General features: G+C 34.3%; 1 protein-coding gene, 1 long non-coding RNA gene and 1 pseudogene across 2 annotated transcripts; 1 reads left to right on the plus strand and 2 right to left on the minus strand.

Moving 5' to 3' along the window:
• Positions 1 to 489: 489 nt before the first annotated feature.
• On the minus strand, positions 490 to 2,710 carry LOC113072721 (uncharacterized). The gene is made up of 4 exons (XR_003280333.1): positions 2,568 to 2,710; positions 1,357 to 1,389; positions 983 to 1,274; positions 490 to 547 (listed from the first exon to the last, which is right to left on the minus strand). It is a non-coding gene; the product is annotated as an uncharacterized LOC113072721 (long non-coding RNA).
• A 2,630-nt stretch (positions 2,711 to 5,340) lies between these two features.
• LOC113072722 (mesoderm posterior protein 1-like) lies at positions 5,341 to 6,802 on the plus strand. Its single transcript, XM_026245687.1, has 2 exons — positions 5,341 to 6,465; positions 6,587 to 6,802. The coding sequence occupies exons 1-2, from the start codon at positions 5,770 to 5,772 to the stop codon at positions 6,638 to 6,640; spliced, it is 750 nt and encodes a 249-aa protein (XP_026101472.1). The 5' UTR covers positions 5,341 to 5,769; the 3' UTR covers positions 6,641 to 6,802.
• Positions 6,803 to 13,444: 6,642 nt separating this feature from the next.
• LOC113072730 (class I histocompatibility antigen, F10 alpha chain-like) lies at positions 13,445 to 16,855 on the minus strand (annotated as a pseudogene).
• Positions 16,856 to 17,099: the final 244 nt, after the last annotated feature.

The raw sequence follows: 17,099 nt of genomic DNA on the forward strand, positions 1-17,099 counted from the left end.
GTGTTTGGATAGTTTTTGTGTAACCTGGGACTGAACAGTCGCAACAACATAGGGGTTGTAATGAGTGCGGACTGTATCCTCTTCAGGGTAGTTCTCAGTGCCACTGACGACTTTTTTTTGGGTCAAATATAGGTTTGTGGATTTTATTTATAAAACCGTTTCTTTGCTGTAAATTATTTTATTTTATGTAATGCAAACTACAGGGACGCAACGTTAGTAACCAAAATGAGTCACACCAGTCTTTTTCAACTGACTACTTTTAAATGTTGATTTTTTTTTTTTTGTTAAACAAGTTTAAATGTGAGAAATATTGTGTGTGTAAACTGTGAAATCAGTTGTATTAAGAACTGTATTTAATGAAAATGTATGTGTAACTTCACTTGCCTAGATGAAGTCCCATTTGAAGTCCATTCGATTTTTTTGTAGAGTGGCAACCTTTGGATTGACTGTAGTGGACTTCTTATTCACCACCTTCCCCGTCTTCTTGGAGACTACCTTGCCTCGGCAGGTCTTTGAGCCTCTTTCTGGGTTTATTCCATAGAATCATCTAAGGAAAGTTGCATTACACATTACCGAAGTGTATAATAACCATTTTTCAAAATTCTGATTAATTAATTTGGTTTAGAATTTAGATTAATTTTGTAAAACTTTATAATAAGTATAAAGTAATAAAGCACTTATAAATCATTTGCAAACAATCTATATATATATATATATTCTGACTCGTTTGGATTTAATGTGGATCTACATGCCTTTCTCCTATTTTCTCCGTGTCTGGCATGCGAATAAAACCACATTTGACAGTGTTTCAGATGATGAACTGAAAAAACTGAAATGGAAGAACACAAATAGAACACAGGAGAAAGGTTGAGGTAACTAGTTTGCAAATAATTTATTACTTTACTACTGTATACTTATTATAAAGTGTTATCACAGATTCTAAGAGAGTGATTAAAACATACGCAAAAAGGAAAACACTTACCTTTGAAAAAACTCTAACGTGCAACAAGCCGCCTCTTGATACTGCAGGTTGAAGATGTAGTGCACAGCAAACACTTGCAACTGCAGTCAAAAATGTTGACTGGACACTCACAAAAAAAAAAGAAAAAAAAGAAGCAATTTTAACAATTGTGCACAACAGCAATGTTAACAATTTTAGATCTCAGCCATAAGTAAATGTTTCTTCTTCATCATGTGCAATGACACACTAACCCAGCATGAGGATTGGCAGGTAGATTGAGTGTCTTCTCAACCTCAGATGCAGATGCTGCAACCTGTAGAGAACACACAATACACAAATAATAATATTACATAATATAATGTGGTGAAGTGGAAAGAAGAATATTAAATACTTACATCTGCATGTGAAACCAGTCCATCTTCATGTTCCTGGAAGTGGGACATTAACGTTAGAATCTTGACAAGCAGGTGTACCATATCTTTGTTCTCATCCTGGGACATCCTCCAACTTTTCATTAAAAACACTTAAAAATATTCTGTCTACTGCTCTCTCCTCTTCCTCTCTCTCTAACTCTCTCTCTCTCACACACACACACACTCACACACTCTCTCTCTCACACACACACTCTCTCTCTCTCTCACACACACACACAAAACTGTATTTGAGGCTGAGGAACAAGTTAGAATGTAAGTGAATGAAGTAACGTTTCCTCTGTGATATAGAGATTTGTGCCAATAAATCCAGTGCAAAATTAAAATTAAAATGTGCTCACATACAAAGCCCACTTTATTAATAATAAGTTCGAATATATTTAGATTACACTCTAACTAGTTTTAGATACGACTTATATTGAAAGACTAATGTGTCACTCCGAAAAAAACAAACGTTTTTCACCATAACGTTAACGCTACTCTTTCCATCTATCAAGTAAAGTGCTCATGCAAAAGGCGATGAGTTTATGCTTCCTAAGTAAAATTAAGTTTACAGGCCTATTTTCGATTTCCCAATATATAAGGATAATATATAAGTTACCAACTTTATACGCACCTAACTTAGCAACATTAATGCAAATAAAACAAATCCTCCATTTTAAACTACACTGGGTTGGCGCCAATGCAAAATGTAAATATAATTGTGCAAATAAGTTTCAGAAAATCAGGAAAACACACTTACTTCATATCCTCGTTATCTGCATATCGTTATATTTGAGATAATATCCGTTTTATTCACAGAGACTTTTCTCTGGTATCAGACGCTAACCGTTGCTCCCCTCCCCCACCGATCACGTGCTCATCTTCTAAAGTTGCCAAATATGTTCAATTCATATCCAATTAAAGAATCAGCGAACGCAAGTATTTTATATTTAACTATTTACAAGTTTAACATTTACAGGATTTTACACCAGAAAAAAAAACAAAAACGATGCAAATCCTTCACAAACACACTCATACACACTTAACTTTCAGGAGAAATTTGTAAAAATTGCATACATGCTAGTTCACCGTCTTGGCAAGATTTGTCAAAGGTAAATTCAAATATTGTGCCCACATAAAAAAAAAACGCTGCAGTTTAAGATAAAAATGTATTCAGACTTTGATCTGCTTACCTGTAAATGAGCCTCAACTTGAGATGAAATCCATAAAACTTTGACTGAAACCATGCTCCTCCATGCGTCAGCTAGCCTTTGGTTCCCCCTCTCCCACCGATCACGTGTGCATTTACGGTAAGACACCGTAATTTTAGAAAACAGTTCAGAACTGTATATTTACGCTGTTAATATGCTGTAAATTTACAGAAATTTTTTACAGTGCATGCATTTAATTGGCATTTGATTGACATTTTTGTATTTTTTATTTACAATAAAAAAAATTAAATAAAATATTTAATCTTTTTCAGCCCTCTGGTGGTCAAACTAACTAATTGAGACATAAAAGTTATAATGAATTACATAATTTTTCTATCCAAGCATGCTAAAATAGGCATTAATAACTGGCTAAATCATTGGCCATATATATATATATATATATATATATATATATATATATATATATATATATATATATATATATATATATATATATATATATATATATATATATATATAGATATATATATATAATTGAATTGATTATTATCAACAAATGTGGTTGTTTTCATCTATTTTAATGATTTTTGGAATTTTTTTTTTTAATTCTAAATAAATATTTCTTCAATTTCAGCATGTTTAATGTCTCATTTACAAAGTTGTAGTCAGTCAGCTTGTATAAATGTTCCAATTCTGAAAGACTGATTTTTTACAAATATTTATATAATACTAATAATAAGAAGAAGAAGAAATAAGATAAATATATCATTATTATTATTATTATTTTTATGAATATATTATATTTATATTATGTTTGGTTGTTTGTTTGTTTGTTTGTTTTTTGTCTAAAAAAAAAAGTTTTTTCCTCTAGATAAATTCAATATTATAAACTCTATAAATAAAAGAAAAGGCATAACATGGTATTCCACAACCCGTTCAAGCTGTGCCGTGGCACAAAGCCTTACCATCATCCGAGTACTAATCAGGCCTGTGCAAATAAAAGCTCTTTCTTAATGAACTACAGGTCAACAGAAAAGAGCATCTCGCACCTCCGAGTCTGGGGTGGATGATCCCTTCAAAAGCCTGAACTTCATGCATCCTTATCTTCACAATCCTCTAATGCGTGAGGGGTCGGCAAGCTGCATGCGTTTCAGGACCATGCCGAGGTGTTAGATACTGAGCTAATTAGAACTAGGACTCTGCTTTAATAGATACCCTTGACCCTGTGACTGATATGCTAATCTGGAGCTCAATACACAGTTTACAGAGCACTGGGAGGAAAGGATTTAGACAATTTAGTTGTTTACCTCAAATCAACATTTAACCGAGCAGGAGAAGAAAAACACTTCACATTGATGTGCTAATCAACCTTTGATGCTCTCGGAAAAACTAAGAACGCTTTGAAAAGGAAGAAGGGAACTCATTTGCAGATAGGTCTGATTCGCTAAATCCACATTTAAGTGAATTAACAGTGACCAGTGACGTGTTTAATGAGTTAAGCGCACATGTTTTTCTATTGTGTGAAAAATACAGTTTGCTGTATTTATTTGACCTAGTTCGTGTTACATGCAAATGTCAGTTGATGACTTTTGACATCATGTTCAGATTTTATTTTATTGAGTTCATTGTTTAATTCATCTGCAAAGTCACAGCAGTCAGTTGTTGCGATCTCGTCTGTAATGCGTGTGTTGACTGGGAACAGTCGAAATCTAATTATTTCAGATCAGCACCGGGCAAGAAGGAGCAAAAAGTGACACGTTGTGGTCTGGGAACTATTTCCTCAAGAGCTACTCACACTGAAGCCGTAATCCACAAGACAAGGCCTTACACTTCAGAGAAGAAAATAACAACTGGATATACAACCATCAAGGTTTTATTTTACTTCACATTTAAAAAACACATGAATCAAACCAAAATTTTGCTGATTTTTTGTTTTATTATCGCCATTTGCACATTTTGCGATTGCTTTCAATTCCAAATAGTTTATATCTATATTCTAATCTGGAATAATATTTTTTATTCTATTTTTATTTTTTTATAATATAGTTTGCATTTTTATACTAAGGTAAAACTGTTGAACAAAAATGTTAAAAATCTTTTAACTCTTTAAAACTTTCATTATTTGACATATTAAAAATAACTATCTTCCTGAGTTCCCATGAGGCCAAACATGGTAAAAGACAGTTGACTAAATAAAAACCTGTGAACAACTGACACATTACAAGCGACACACTTCACAGAAAGAGGTGTTACTCTAAGAGATCAAAAGCAGAAATTACTATTTTTTTTTTTTTTTTACATTTTGAATAAATCCCCAAATAATTGTAATAAATAAAAACATGAATGCATAAATGCATGCACTTTTAATAAACTAATTTAAAAAAATACTGTCCAACATTCATGGATTTCTGGAATTCAAAACAACTTTCCTTCTATCTCATACTTAAGATACACCAAACTAAATGGTAGTGAGAATTAAAAAATATTAATGAATAAAAAGAATGAATTTATAAATAAATGAAACTATTTGTAATAATTGAATGAATAGTTGTAATCAATAAAATAATTAATTAAAATATTTTGACAGAATAAATAAATGCATAAAATAAAATTAATAAATTAGAAATTAATACATACATTTCTAACCAATAAAAATGTAGTTTTAATTTTTAAGATGCAAAAAAAAAGGAATAAAATGCATGGCCATACACATAAAATGTGTAAAAATAAAATAGCATGGCCCAGTTTTGATTGAATGGCTTTGCATTGTTGATTAAAACTAAATAATAAAAAAAAAAAAAAAAAAACACTGAAATGTGACTGAAATGGAAATCGACTGATTTTTTTTTTATTTATGTGGTAAGTACAGAGTACAGAGCCCCAAAGGACACCAAGCAAACAAATCAAAATTATTTCCATTAAAAAAAATCTCCAGACTTCAGATCTAAATCTATCTTGAACTTGTCCTGTGCCAGTGAGTGTTATTTTACCGCTGCAGTCTCCACCTCCCAGCTGTGCCTGAAGTGATGTGAGTCTTCCCAGAGACCCCCTGCCCCTGGTGTGATGTCTCTCTGCCGCTTTGAAATTCTTAAGCACCTTCTGGAGGTGCAACATCACACCTCTTCATCCAGGATATATTGGGGTGCTGCCTCCAGCTCTCCAGCATTCACTCAGGTACTAGAGAACGAGAAGGAAACATCTCAACTTTGAGAAGATCAAAACCATGGAGTTGAACTTTTCTCTTCATATGCTCCAGGGAGCCAGATGCCAGTCTGAATATGAGCGATCATCTACCACCACTGATGCTGGGTACTTCAGTGCCTGTGGCAGTCTTTCTCCGAGTCCCTCCATTGATTCCGGATGTTTTTCTCCTCCTGTGAGCTGCTGGGGAGCTGGAAGACAGCCAGAGGATGCTGGGAAAAATTACACTGACTGCGTACCAGCTAAAAAACCCAGATTAGCTCTACCTGCTGATGGAAAGAGACGTTCCAGGTCCAAATACCCTGGAACCAAGCGTCAGACGGCCAGTGAAAGAGAAAAGCTCAGGATGAGGGATTTGACCAGGGCTCTCCATCATCTCCGAAACTACTTACCTCCTTCTGTGGCTCCTCCTGGACAAACCTTGACCAAGATTGAGACCCTTCGCCTCACAATTAGCTACATCTCATATCTCTCTGCTCTGCTGGAACAGTCCGAGGAGACCTCCAATGATGAAACAACACCAAGATGCTACTCACAAGATACCTCAGACAGGCTTCAGAATGATCTGCTTTCAGAAACGTGGTGTCTGGATGAGCAACAGGGACTTGTGCAAGATGTCCAGCATTGCCCAACATTTATGACCTTCAATGATTCAACACAACTGATGGAAGACAACGTTCCTGCTACTTCACACTTCAGAGATGCACAATCCTATATGGTAAGGAGGCTTTTAATTATTTGCTTTATAATTTGCTAGATACTGAATTTTCATTTAATAACTATAAGAGTTTTATTTGTTTGTTGCACAGTTATTTAATTACAGTTTCATCTTTTAACAGTTTCCCTGCACATCAACACGAGATGCTACAATCAGCCATCAGTATTTCCAATAAAAAAGACAGAGGACTGGAAATGAGGCTACCTTACACTAAAATCAGATGATCACTGTGTGAAAACTTCATCTAAAGACTTTATTTGTTTGTTGCATTGATTGTTTGCAATTATTTATTAAATAACATATTTTTTTTATTGAATCCATTTGTATATATGTCTTATTTATTGACTTTTTGTAAATAAATGCTTTGAAAAATGACAAATTATTTGCATTGGCTAAATTTTCTCTCATAAGTTTAATCATGAAAGCATAGTTCAAACTGTCTAAAAGATAAAACAAACAAAGTTTACCTTTATACAAGCTCATCACAAGTTCTACTGTTAGAACTCAACTTCAATTTCTGGACTTTAATTATTACAATGAAGTGTTACTTAATCACTACTAGACAAGATCAAACAAACATGTGGTAATAAATGCAGGAAATAAATGTGTAGAACTGTGAGAAACAGTATTTAAAAAAGAAAGAAAGAGCAGAAAAAAAACTTTTGTAATGTTAACTGTTAACATTTAAGAACAAAAATCTAAGTAATAAAAAATATTGATGATGACTGCACAAAACTTAGAACATTTGTATTAATCTACAGTAAAAAAAAATAAAATAAAATTAAGACAAAAAGTAGCTTCATAGAATTGACAAACTTCAAGATCCTGGGTCCGAGTTTTCTTCAGATGCTGGAAAATAATTGATTCATTCATTTAGAAGAAAATTAAACTAATATTCAATCATTTTATTTTTCCAAAATTGTGAGCAAAAGACATCAGCAAAAGTTAACAATGTACTCACAAGAAGCAGAAGGATAATCACTCTTTAAGCTATAAGGAAGCTATAAGGAAGAGAGTTCTTTGTTTCAGTTGATATTGTAGTTGACATGTAATTACAAAGTTACTTATAGTCAGTAGAATGTCTAAAGTGGACTATCGAAATAAAGTGTAACCATAAAATTATCACTGGCTGATTTATTGTTCACTTCAGTTCTTGACCTACCTGTTCGTCTCCTTCTGCATTTCCATTTCATAACATGAGCAATCATATAATCACTTAAGGTATTGAGGTGATCTGGATCTATCACATCATCTTCATTTGTAGTATTTCCTCTTGAAATGTAGCTTCTTGTCTCAGAATCGTAATAACCTACAGTGATGTCATCCGATATCAATGTTCCAGTTAATTCAGAAAGTTGTGTTTGTCGTTTAGTGTAAGTTAGAAGCATCCGTAGAGAGTGAGAACCTTTAGAAAACAATAACCAATAATGAGGGGGAGAGATCTTTATTTAGTAGTGATCACAACATAGACTGTTCAACTGTAGATGTAGACATGTCAATAGACTTCTGACAAATGAACCTCCAAAAATTTTCAACAGTAAGACTAATATTTTTTATCATCCAGAGAGCATAGACAGACTCTGAATTGGTTCAGCTTACTTGTTTTATCTGATAATTTTTATTTTTATAATAGCTGTTGGGTAAATAAGTGACCACAAAAAAACACACCTACATGTATATAATGGAGGTAGATTCTAACTAAAGGTTTGAACTGTGTTCAAAAGTAAAAAAAAAAAAAAGATAGAAGTTAAATATCAACACTTAACTCCAAAGATGCATACAATATTATATTATTTGTTATACAGAGTTTTTCATTCTGACTAGTAATTAGGAAGATCTTGCAACCATTTAATACATAAAAATGTCAAGCAGAGGGCCAAGAACAGCTTGTTTACATGTTTAAAGCTGTTTCACCAAAAAAGAAAAGATGTTTTTTTTTTTTGTCATTGTTCTAGTAATTAAACATATTAATGTTATATTTTAATTCTAATCTAAAACATGTGAGTTATATTATATTTTCTTTCTTTTTAAAAACAATTAAATAAAATCGTTTTTCAAACAGTGAAGCTTTTGCAACATTTCTTGATAATTTTCAGTTATTTACCATTAAATCTTTAAAATATTCCAACCTTATCTGACATCATTTTTTTTATAACCCAGTTCACCTGAATTCGCCCTACAGTTAAAATATTTTGTTACACCATGAATCCATTTTCCAAACCGTGTTTTTAGCTTGTCCTGAATCACTAGGGTGCACCTATAATAAGTGTTTATATTCGGACTATTTTAGATTTCTTCGGGGGTACCGCGGCGGAGTAACCCAGTACCTTTGTGATTCTTCATAGACATAAACAGAGAGAAGTAGTTCCGGCTACGATGTTCTTCCGCAAGACGCAAGCAGTTCTGTTTATTAACCGCTAGAGCGTCAAAAGTTACCGACTGCAGCTTTAATTTTTTTTTAATGTTCTTGAATGTTCTTCACTAGCGACAATACAAAATGTATTTGATGTCAAATGCAACATAGAGTATAAAGACTTTTAAATACTCAAAGTAGCTCAAGGCACTGAAACCAAAGGAATAAGCAAAAAGAATCACGTGATCTGTGCTACGTTAAAGTCGATTTACCACTTACCTTTTGGAGAAGCTGCTGGAAAATAATGATAATGAAAATAATTCTGTCTGAGATTTTTCAAGGATAAATGTTATTTGCGCTTTTCTAATGGAAATAAACAAGTACTGTACTATTCACGTGTGGAGTGGAATTAGAAACATCTTTTATTACAATAAAACAACTTTTAGGTTATATAGGATAATTTAGAAATGCTAATATATAAAATAGTGGAAACTTAGTGAACCTGTATGTTTCAGTCAATAAGCTTGATCTAACATTAAAGAGCCAGAAAGATGAAAATTTTAAGCTTCCTGTCACTGTTTATAAGTCCTGTACATTCGGTTTAAATCAATCCAAGGTTAAAAAACATTGTCATTTTGTCAAAATATCATTTTAAAATTACCTCAATTCTCACAGAGATCCCCAAACGGTTCGTGGGAAGCTGTTCAAAAGATTGAGTTTCCTTAAACCCCACCTTTCGGTAGCATACTGTGTTCTGATTGGTCAACTAACATAGTCAGGTTTGATTGGCATGGTTTGACACAGTAAACTATGCGTTAGCATCCGAGAGGGTTAGCATCTGTTTGGGGTGAATTATGTTATTCCTCTCATCGCGAAGCAAACAGTAAAATAAAAAAACTTGAACAGTCTACCTGCTTTTTCTTCTGTGTGGGTTTATTCAAGCAGCACGCTTCAGTTTGAATCTGAATAGCGCGTTCAGCGCAGGGGTGGGGGGGGGGCATACAGATTTGTTGTACTGCTCTGGTATTGTGGTAAAAATGATTTTTAGCCATTGGTTCTTCTGATCTTCATTCTTTGGCAGTGAAAATAAAACAAACTTGCCTTTACAATTAAAAACATACTGTCTCCTCGACATGACATGCTATCACACCAACAAGACCGTCTGTGTGTGTGTGTGTGTGTGTGTGTGTGTGGAGGGGGGGGGGGGAGCAGGTCAGAGTAGTTTTGTTTTTCCCAAGACGGTAGGCGGAGATTATTATGCAAAGTGCTCCTAGTGATGTACATAGAGATGGGCAAAAGATTTGAAATCTATAACGACTCGTTTCAGCGATTCAGAGTCGACTTAACGACTTAACAGAGTTATTGACTTTAGAAGCCAATAACTTTATAAATCGTGTACTTTTTGGTTTAATTACTTTGCACATTGTTTACACTGATGGACAGCTACATCATACACAGTAATACAGGTAATTTTTGATTTCCCATCTGTGTGGCTCTTTAAGACAAAACAGCAAATTTGAATAATATTAAAGTTGCTTTATGTAAGTTTTTGACTCTACAAAAGCATAAAAAAATGCCTTAATCTGTTTACAGATACTTAAGAGAAATGCTAAGTTTACATATTTATCTGAAAAACAAAGCTACAGTTGTTTTCCTTAGAAATCATAGTTTTGAAATGCGCGTTCCTGGCTGAATGTCGGTTTCTGTTTTGGTTTGTGAAACACTGTTTGTGTGGTCTCAGTACTGTTTGGGCTTGAGTTAAGAGTAATTTCTACTCAAATGTTTTGTAACATCATTTTGTAACCATCTTCACATCAAGTGGGTTCAAGAAAGTCCTTACAGTGTGTCAAATCAAGGTCAACGATATTTTAGGACAAATATCCGTTAAGTAAAATAAGATGCAAAATGGACTGGTTGTATAACATTCCGTCCTCCTTAGTATCCATGTCTGACTATGGTGTCTGTAAGACTTCATTACCCAAGGTGATGTCCAGTTTGTTGACCGGACTGATAAGTGTGGCAGAGCAGGTGAATTTGTGTTTGATCTGATAATCTCCAGATTCTTCCTCATCTGGTGGACAAAACCCAGATGGCTGTTCTTTCTAGAGGAGTCTGACTTTGGGTTTCAATGTGGGAAAATAAGGTAAGAGAAAGACATTCAATTCTGGTTTGAAAAATGCTAAATATAAATTAAAACACGGGTTCTTGCTGGCTAGACGTCAGTCATTGTACCATTTCTATAGTTTTTTTTTAGGGTAACCCTTAAGTGTTTTCATGCAAAATGGTTGGTATAACACTTCATGACACCTCATGCTGAATTCAAGATTAATTTTCAGCACTGGGGCCTTGACATTTAAAATACATTGATATGTAAAATTCTTGTAAACATAAAGCACCTCATCAGTGGCTCATCAGAAATTCAAGAAATTGCATTTCTCTAATGTACACTGAAAGCAACCATAAAGAACGAGAGCCTACAAGAAATTGTAAACCTAAATAAAAAATAAATAAATAAAAAAATAAACATTTTAATGGTGTTTGAAATTTAAGCTGATGATAATACAAGCATCCTTATCTGATCTCTCGAAAATGAAGGCTCATAAAAACTAATGACCTTTGTCCGTTCTGAACGAAACAGATGTGTCTCATGCTCAAAATTCTCTATTGTGGGCAGCAAACCAAATTAGTTTATAATCTCAAGATTTTATGAACATGCAAACTTGTGAAGCTCTTCATAACCAGTGGTTTCTGTAAACCAGGAAATTAAGGCTAAACAGGCAGATTAGTCAACAATGTGAAAAAGAACAATGTAGAATTTACCTAATGTTTCATAACATGTATTTTTATTCAGTCAAAAATTTGGTTGACAAAAAAAAAAAAAACATTGAGAAGACAGTTAAAGACTTTCTATCTATACTTTTGGTTTGTATGTGCTTTGCATGCTTACAATGAAAATTTAGCAGCAAGAAGCATGTTGTTCTATTTAGCTATTCATCCACAACTCAGCTTACAATTAAAGTACACTTGAGTCTCTCTCTTTCTCTGCCTGGCAAAGATGAGTTCTGTCTACCTGCATGAGTTCAGGATCAAACACTGGACCAGACGATTCACTGAAAGTGGCAGAGCAAAAATCCTCTGTGTAGGTGACTGGATTATGTGGGGTTTCTCTCAATGACGCAATCTAACATCCACTCAGATCACCAGGTCAATTAAACTATCCAGCATAGCTGGAAAGTAATTACATTAACTCGAGTTACCACTCCCTGGAAAATACTGCAGTAAATAATGGGCAGGAGAGCAAACCTCTGCTATTCAGGGAAGTAGGTAATTCCAGAGAGTCAATTTCATTTTGAATGCATCGGCCAGTCTATGCAAGAACATGTCCCACTGCTCTTTGTTCCAGAGAGTACATTTAGTTCTGGATGCGATCCGCTAATCCATGTAGGAACATGTCCCACTGCGCTTGCATGTTCCATCACCCTCAGAGTGTGAAACTCTATAGGATAGTCAGTGACTGTTCAATTCCCTTGACAGAATACTGCTAACACTCATGCCACCTCTCTGCCAGAAACTGCCCAATCGAACACCTTCTTAAAGTTAATCCGTTAAGGATTTAAATGAACAACATTAGTGTTTCTATTCCCATACAGCTGAATCCCAGAGCAACCAGACAGCAGGTTAAAAACAAAAAGCCATTTTGGATTGTTGTGTAGGGAAAAGCGATGGCTGAAGGGCGATAAAAAAAAAAAAAAAACACTTAAGGCTGGTTCACACGGCAGGATAATTAGGCCGATTTTAGCCCCGATTCACCCCTTCCGACAATCTTAGGATGCTCCGATTATCCGAAAATAATCTGATCAAATATTCCTGCCGTGTGTGGTGTGTTAAGACTGCTCTCCTCTGCTCGGAAGAATGTCGGGACCGCTCCGATCTCAAATCGGGGATATCCAACATGTTGGATTTATTCGGCCCGATTTCTTCTTGTGTGTGGTGTCCCCCGAGGACAAACAATCACGCAGCCTGTGGACTGTGGCGAGTAGCCAATCAGAAAGCGAGGTGACGAGGCGGTGAGGAAGTACCGGGAAACAAAATCAAAACAGCCGGCGTATATAATATAACAAATACAAATAAAGTCGATAGGCATAACTACATCCACAACTGCAGTCCACCAGAGTACATGGAAACGAATATATGAACGTTTATTTCAACGGTAATTAATCTGTGTAGTACGTAACAACATTTCTATGAGATAAAACAACAACTTCCATATCATGATGTAGCAATAGTCCATGCTCGCGTTGTTTCCACCTCTTTGTCCATCGCCTTTTCTTGTTTTTCTTATGTTTTTTCCCGTTAAAAACAAAGCACAAACTATGGCCACTGCATCCTCTTCGTCCGCCATGATTGTTTACTCTGAAGTCACGTTTGATCACGAGGGATTTTGCGAGATTTCCCGTCTGACCTGGGAATGCTCGGGAGTCAAATCGGTTCGTGTGTGATGTGTTGATATTGCCGTGTGGCTGCACACCACACACTGAACGACCAAAACTGTTAGACTCGTGATTTTTTATCGCCGTGTGTGGGGTCTCTCAGGTTTGGAAAAATCGGCCGACAATTTTAAAATCGTCCCGTGTGAACCAGGCCTTAGTCAGGAATGACTGAGCAACATAAATGGGGCATAAATGATGTCGTTCTGATTAGTTTGTTGGTGGGCAATGCAAACAAGCAATCAGGGCAGTAACAAAATCACACAGACAACAGAATGAACCCACAGACCCATGAATTGAATTGAATTGAATTGAATGACAATATTATGTCCATTATATGAATTTCTTTAAAATGTGTCTTCTTCCATTATCTGACGTGGAACTGTTTGAATCCTCAAGCTTTACTCTCGGCACCTGATAGTATCTTTCATCATTAAGCCAAGCAACTGGTGGATCTCATTTTTCATTGTTTGAAGATGTTGATTCATGTAGCACCAAATCATGATATTTAACTTGATGTTGTGTTTCGACATGATCTTTAGATCCTGAAAAAAAAGTTAATGAATGATCTGAATATGCAAAAAGATAATGAAAATCTTTTAATTCATGTACTTTAACCAAAAAAAAAAAAAAAAGAATGCTCTTACTAGAGGCAGCAGAATAACCACTTCTGGGTGAATCTAAAAAATCAAAAGGAAGTTATTGATAAAAAATATTTTATATTTTTTTTTAAACAAAACTAGAATAATGATCATCCGTTTTTGTCCTACCTGCTCATCTCTTCCTCCATTTTTATATAACGATTCCAGTCCCAAACAACAGACCAAAAACTATCAGCACTGAGATAATTGCTGATTTAAATGGTTCACTGGAAACAGATTCTGGAATAAAGTTCATAAAATGATTAGAAACATAGTTTTGTTTTATTTTTTCACATCTCATTACATCAGCTGCAGCTCCAAACACCAGCGTCAGAACCAAAACTGAATTAATGACTGATTTAAATGGTTTCCTGTGATCAAACTCTGAAACATCCACCACAGATTGAGAGAGTGAATCTAAATGTTTTTTTTTTACTGTTAGATTGTGTTTTCTGTAAGAGTTCATTACCCAAAGTGATGTCCAGAGTGAGGTGTGTGACAAAGCAGGTGTATTTGTGTTTGTCTGCAGCACTGATCTCCAGACTCTTCCTCATCTGGTACGTCCCGTCAGCATTGGGCAGCAGATCTCCTCCAGTGACCTCACGTTCAGATACAGGCTGCCCATCTCTGAACAGGGTCAGGTTGATGTGACGAGGGTAAAATCCTGATGCCAGACAACTCACACGAGACCTTCCAGAATCTGAGTTTGTTTTCTGGGTGAGCCTGAAATTGGGTGTAACTGTAACAACAACAACAATGAAAAAAGTAATTTCAAAGAACTTTTCACATCTATAAATGCATGAGTGTAATACCAGGGCAGCCAAGAAACAGGCAGATAAACAGAGAGTATGATTCATTAGTACTAGGTTTACATTCAATTAAAAAGGTAAAATAAAAGAGCAGGGAACAGGGAACCAAGAAGGACAAAAACAAACCAAGAACATGGGCAGAAACAGGACCGGACAACTGAAAAAGTACAAGAGAAAACAAAGATGGACTGATTAATTGAAAAACAAACTAAAAAAAAAAAAAACACCACAACATAAAGGTCCAGAGCCTAAACACAAGGAATTATATAACACTTTTAATTTAAGTTAATTTATAAGCCTGAAGATTGTTTGTAAACATCTGGAATGGAAGATTCATGATACAAATGTACACGTGTCCTCGAGGACTTACTCCTTCTGTTCACTTGACCTCGTCTCTTTTTGAGGTAATTCCTGAGAGTTGTTATGCAAATTGGGTAAAAGATCTTTGCCAATCCTGCTTGGATTCTTCCAGGTGAGGTTTGAGCACTTCTTGTGTAATATTTACAGTCACAGTATAAGTAACGTTGTTGTTAAAGTAAGACATTTCATCTGTAGTGCAGCCACCAGCAGCATCTTTAGTAATCATCTTTCCAGGATTGTCAAATTCCAGCAGCTCACAGACAACAAGAGTCTGAAAGACACGAAGACCTGTGAGGAAAATAAGGCAGAATTTGTCATGGATTGGCCCCCTTCATGATATAATAATAATAGTAATAATAATAATAATAATAATAATAATAATAATAATAATAATAATAATAATAATAATAATAATAATAAATAAATAAATAAATAAATAAAAACTTTGTTTTGCAAACCATTCAAGTAAATTTTCAATGTAATAAAAAAATGCATTTGCAATAAAAATATAGATTTAATTCCCTTATACCTTATAACCTATCTGTGGATTATTTTTTTTTTATGCAGATAAAAATGTAATCAAATGATATTAAATTATAAGTCATTGTTTTAAGGGACTTATTGACCTTGAGGGGCATCTCTTGGTTTTCATTTCCTGTTTTATGTGTTTTTGTCTGCATGGTGATTGGATCACCTGACTTGATTTTGCAGACAAATGTTTTTTAAATATTATAAGCACAATAATATTTTTGCCATTTTTAACAGATAAATAATATAAAGCTGAACTTTCAATAAAAGATTTTCTCTTAATTCTCATATCAAAATTTGACCTAAAAAATAAAAAAATATTTAAAAACAGACTTTAATGACATCATATTATACATCATTTGACATCATAAAGATGTATTTAAGTAATTCAGTATCTATGAACTGCATTTTATGTATTTTAAATAGAATAATAGATATAAAAAACATTGAGAAACTCATACTTACTCTCAGTTTGGCTGTAGTTTTTCAACAGTGCAGATCGTCTCATGAAGGAGTTATACATATAGTCACTTATAGCCTTTATATAACTTGACTCAATCACATCATCCTCATTTGTCATATTCCCTTTTGGAATATAAATCTCTGAATTATAGTATCCAACTGTGATGTCATCCAGAGTTGTTATGTAACTAAATTTAGGAAATTGTGTTTCTCCTTGAATATAAGTTGAAAGCAACGACAAAGAGTGAGAACCTGAAAATCAAATAGATTTTATTATTATTATTATTATTATTATTATAAACAAACACTTTATATCTATTTCTACCATACGATACAGTAGCCTACACCTAGGATACAATACAACTTTTAAACTGTATCCAGTATTTATTTTTGATTTAACACGTATGTCTTGAAATCTTGGCAATTTAGTGTGAAAGTCAGCATGAAATATGAAACACCATATAGAGTTAGATAAGAGTAATACTCTATTGAGGCCAGAAAGGACATGATGTGTGATAACCTTCATCAAACTTGAAATTAATTTATTGAACAGGATTAGGTTTTAAAATCTGATTATGTTAAAACTTAAATTACTCACCATATGATGCGGATGGAAGTGAAAGTATAAGTGAAAAGATGAGGATATGAAATCTTGTCCGTTTGCACAGCATGCTTTTAGTCTGAAAATGTGTTGAAAAAATGTCCTTGCACATTTTTAAACGGTTGGCTATCAATGTGCTACAGCCTATTCAGGCACTGCCAGGCACACTGCAGAAAAACACGGTCAAGCCTCGAGTGAAATTATGGTGGGCGTGTAGGAACGTGCTTTCACCGCTCTTTTCATTTTTTTTCATCTGCTTTAATATTCGTGTAATTTATTGTTGTCTTTGACTGTTCTGTATTACTATAATTTTCAACCTTTCAAAGCATTACAAGATGTGTAGAAAATGAGATATGGGGCATTTGACTCCAAACCTTTGAGAGTTTGTTTACT

The sequence above is a fragment of the Carassius auratus genome, unplaced genomic scaffold (assembly GCF_003368295.1).
Source record: "Carassius auratus strain Wakin unplaced genomic scaffold, ASM336829v1 scaf_tig00010005, whole genome shotgun sequence".
In the NCBI taxonomy this organism is placed as follows: Eukaryota; Metazoa; Chordata; class Actinopteri; order Cypriniformes; family Cyprinidae; genus Carassius; species Carassius auratus.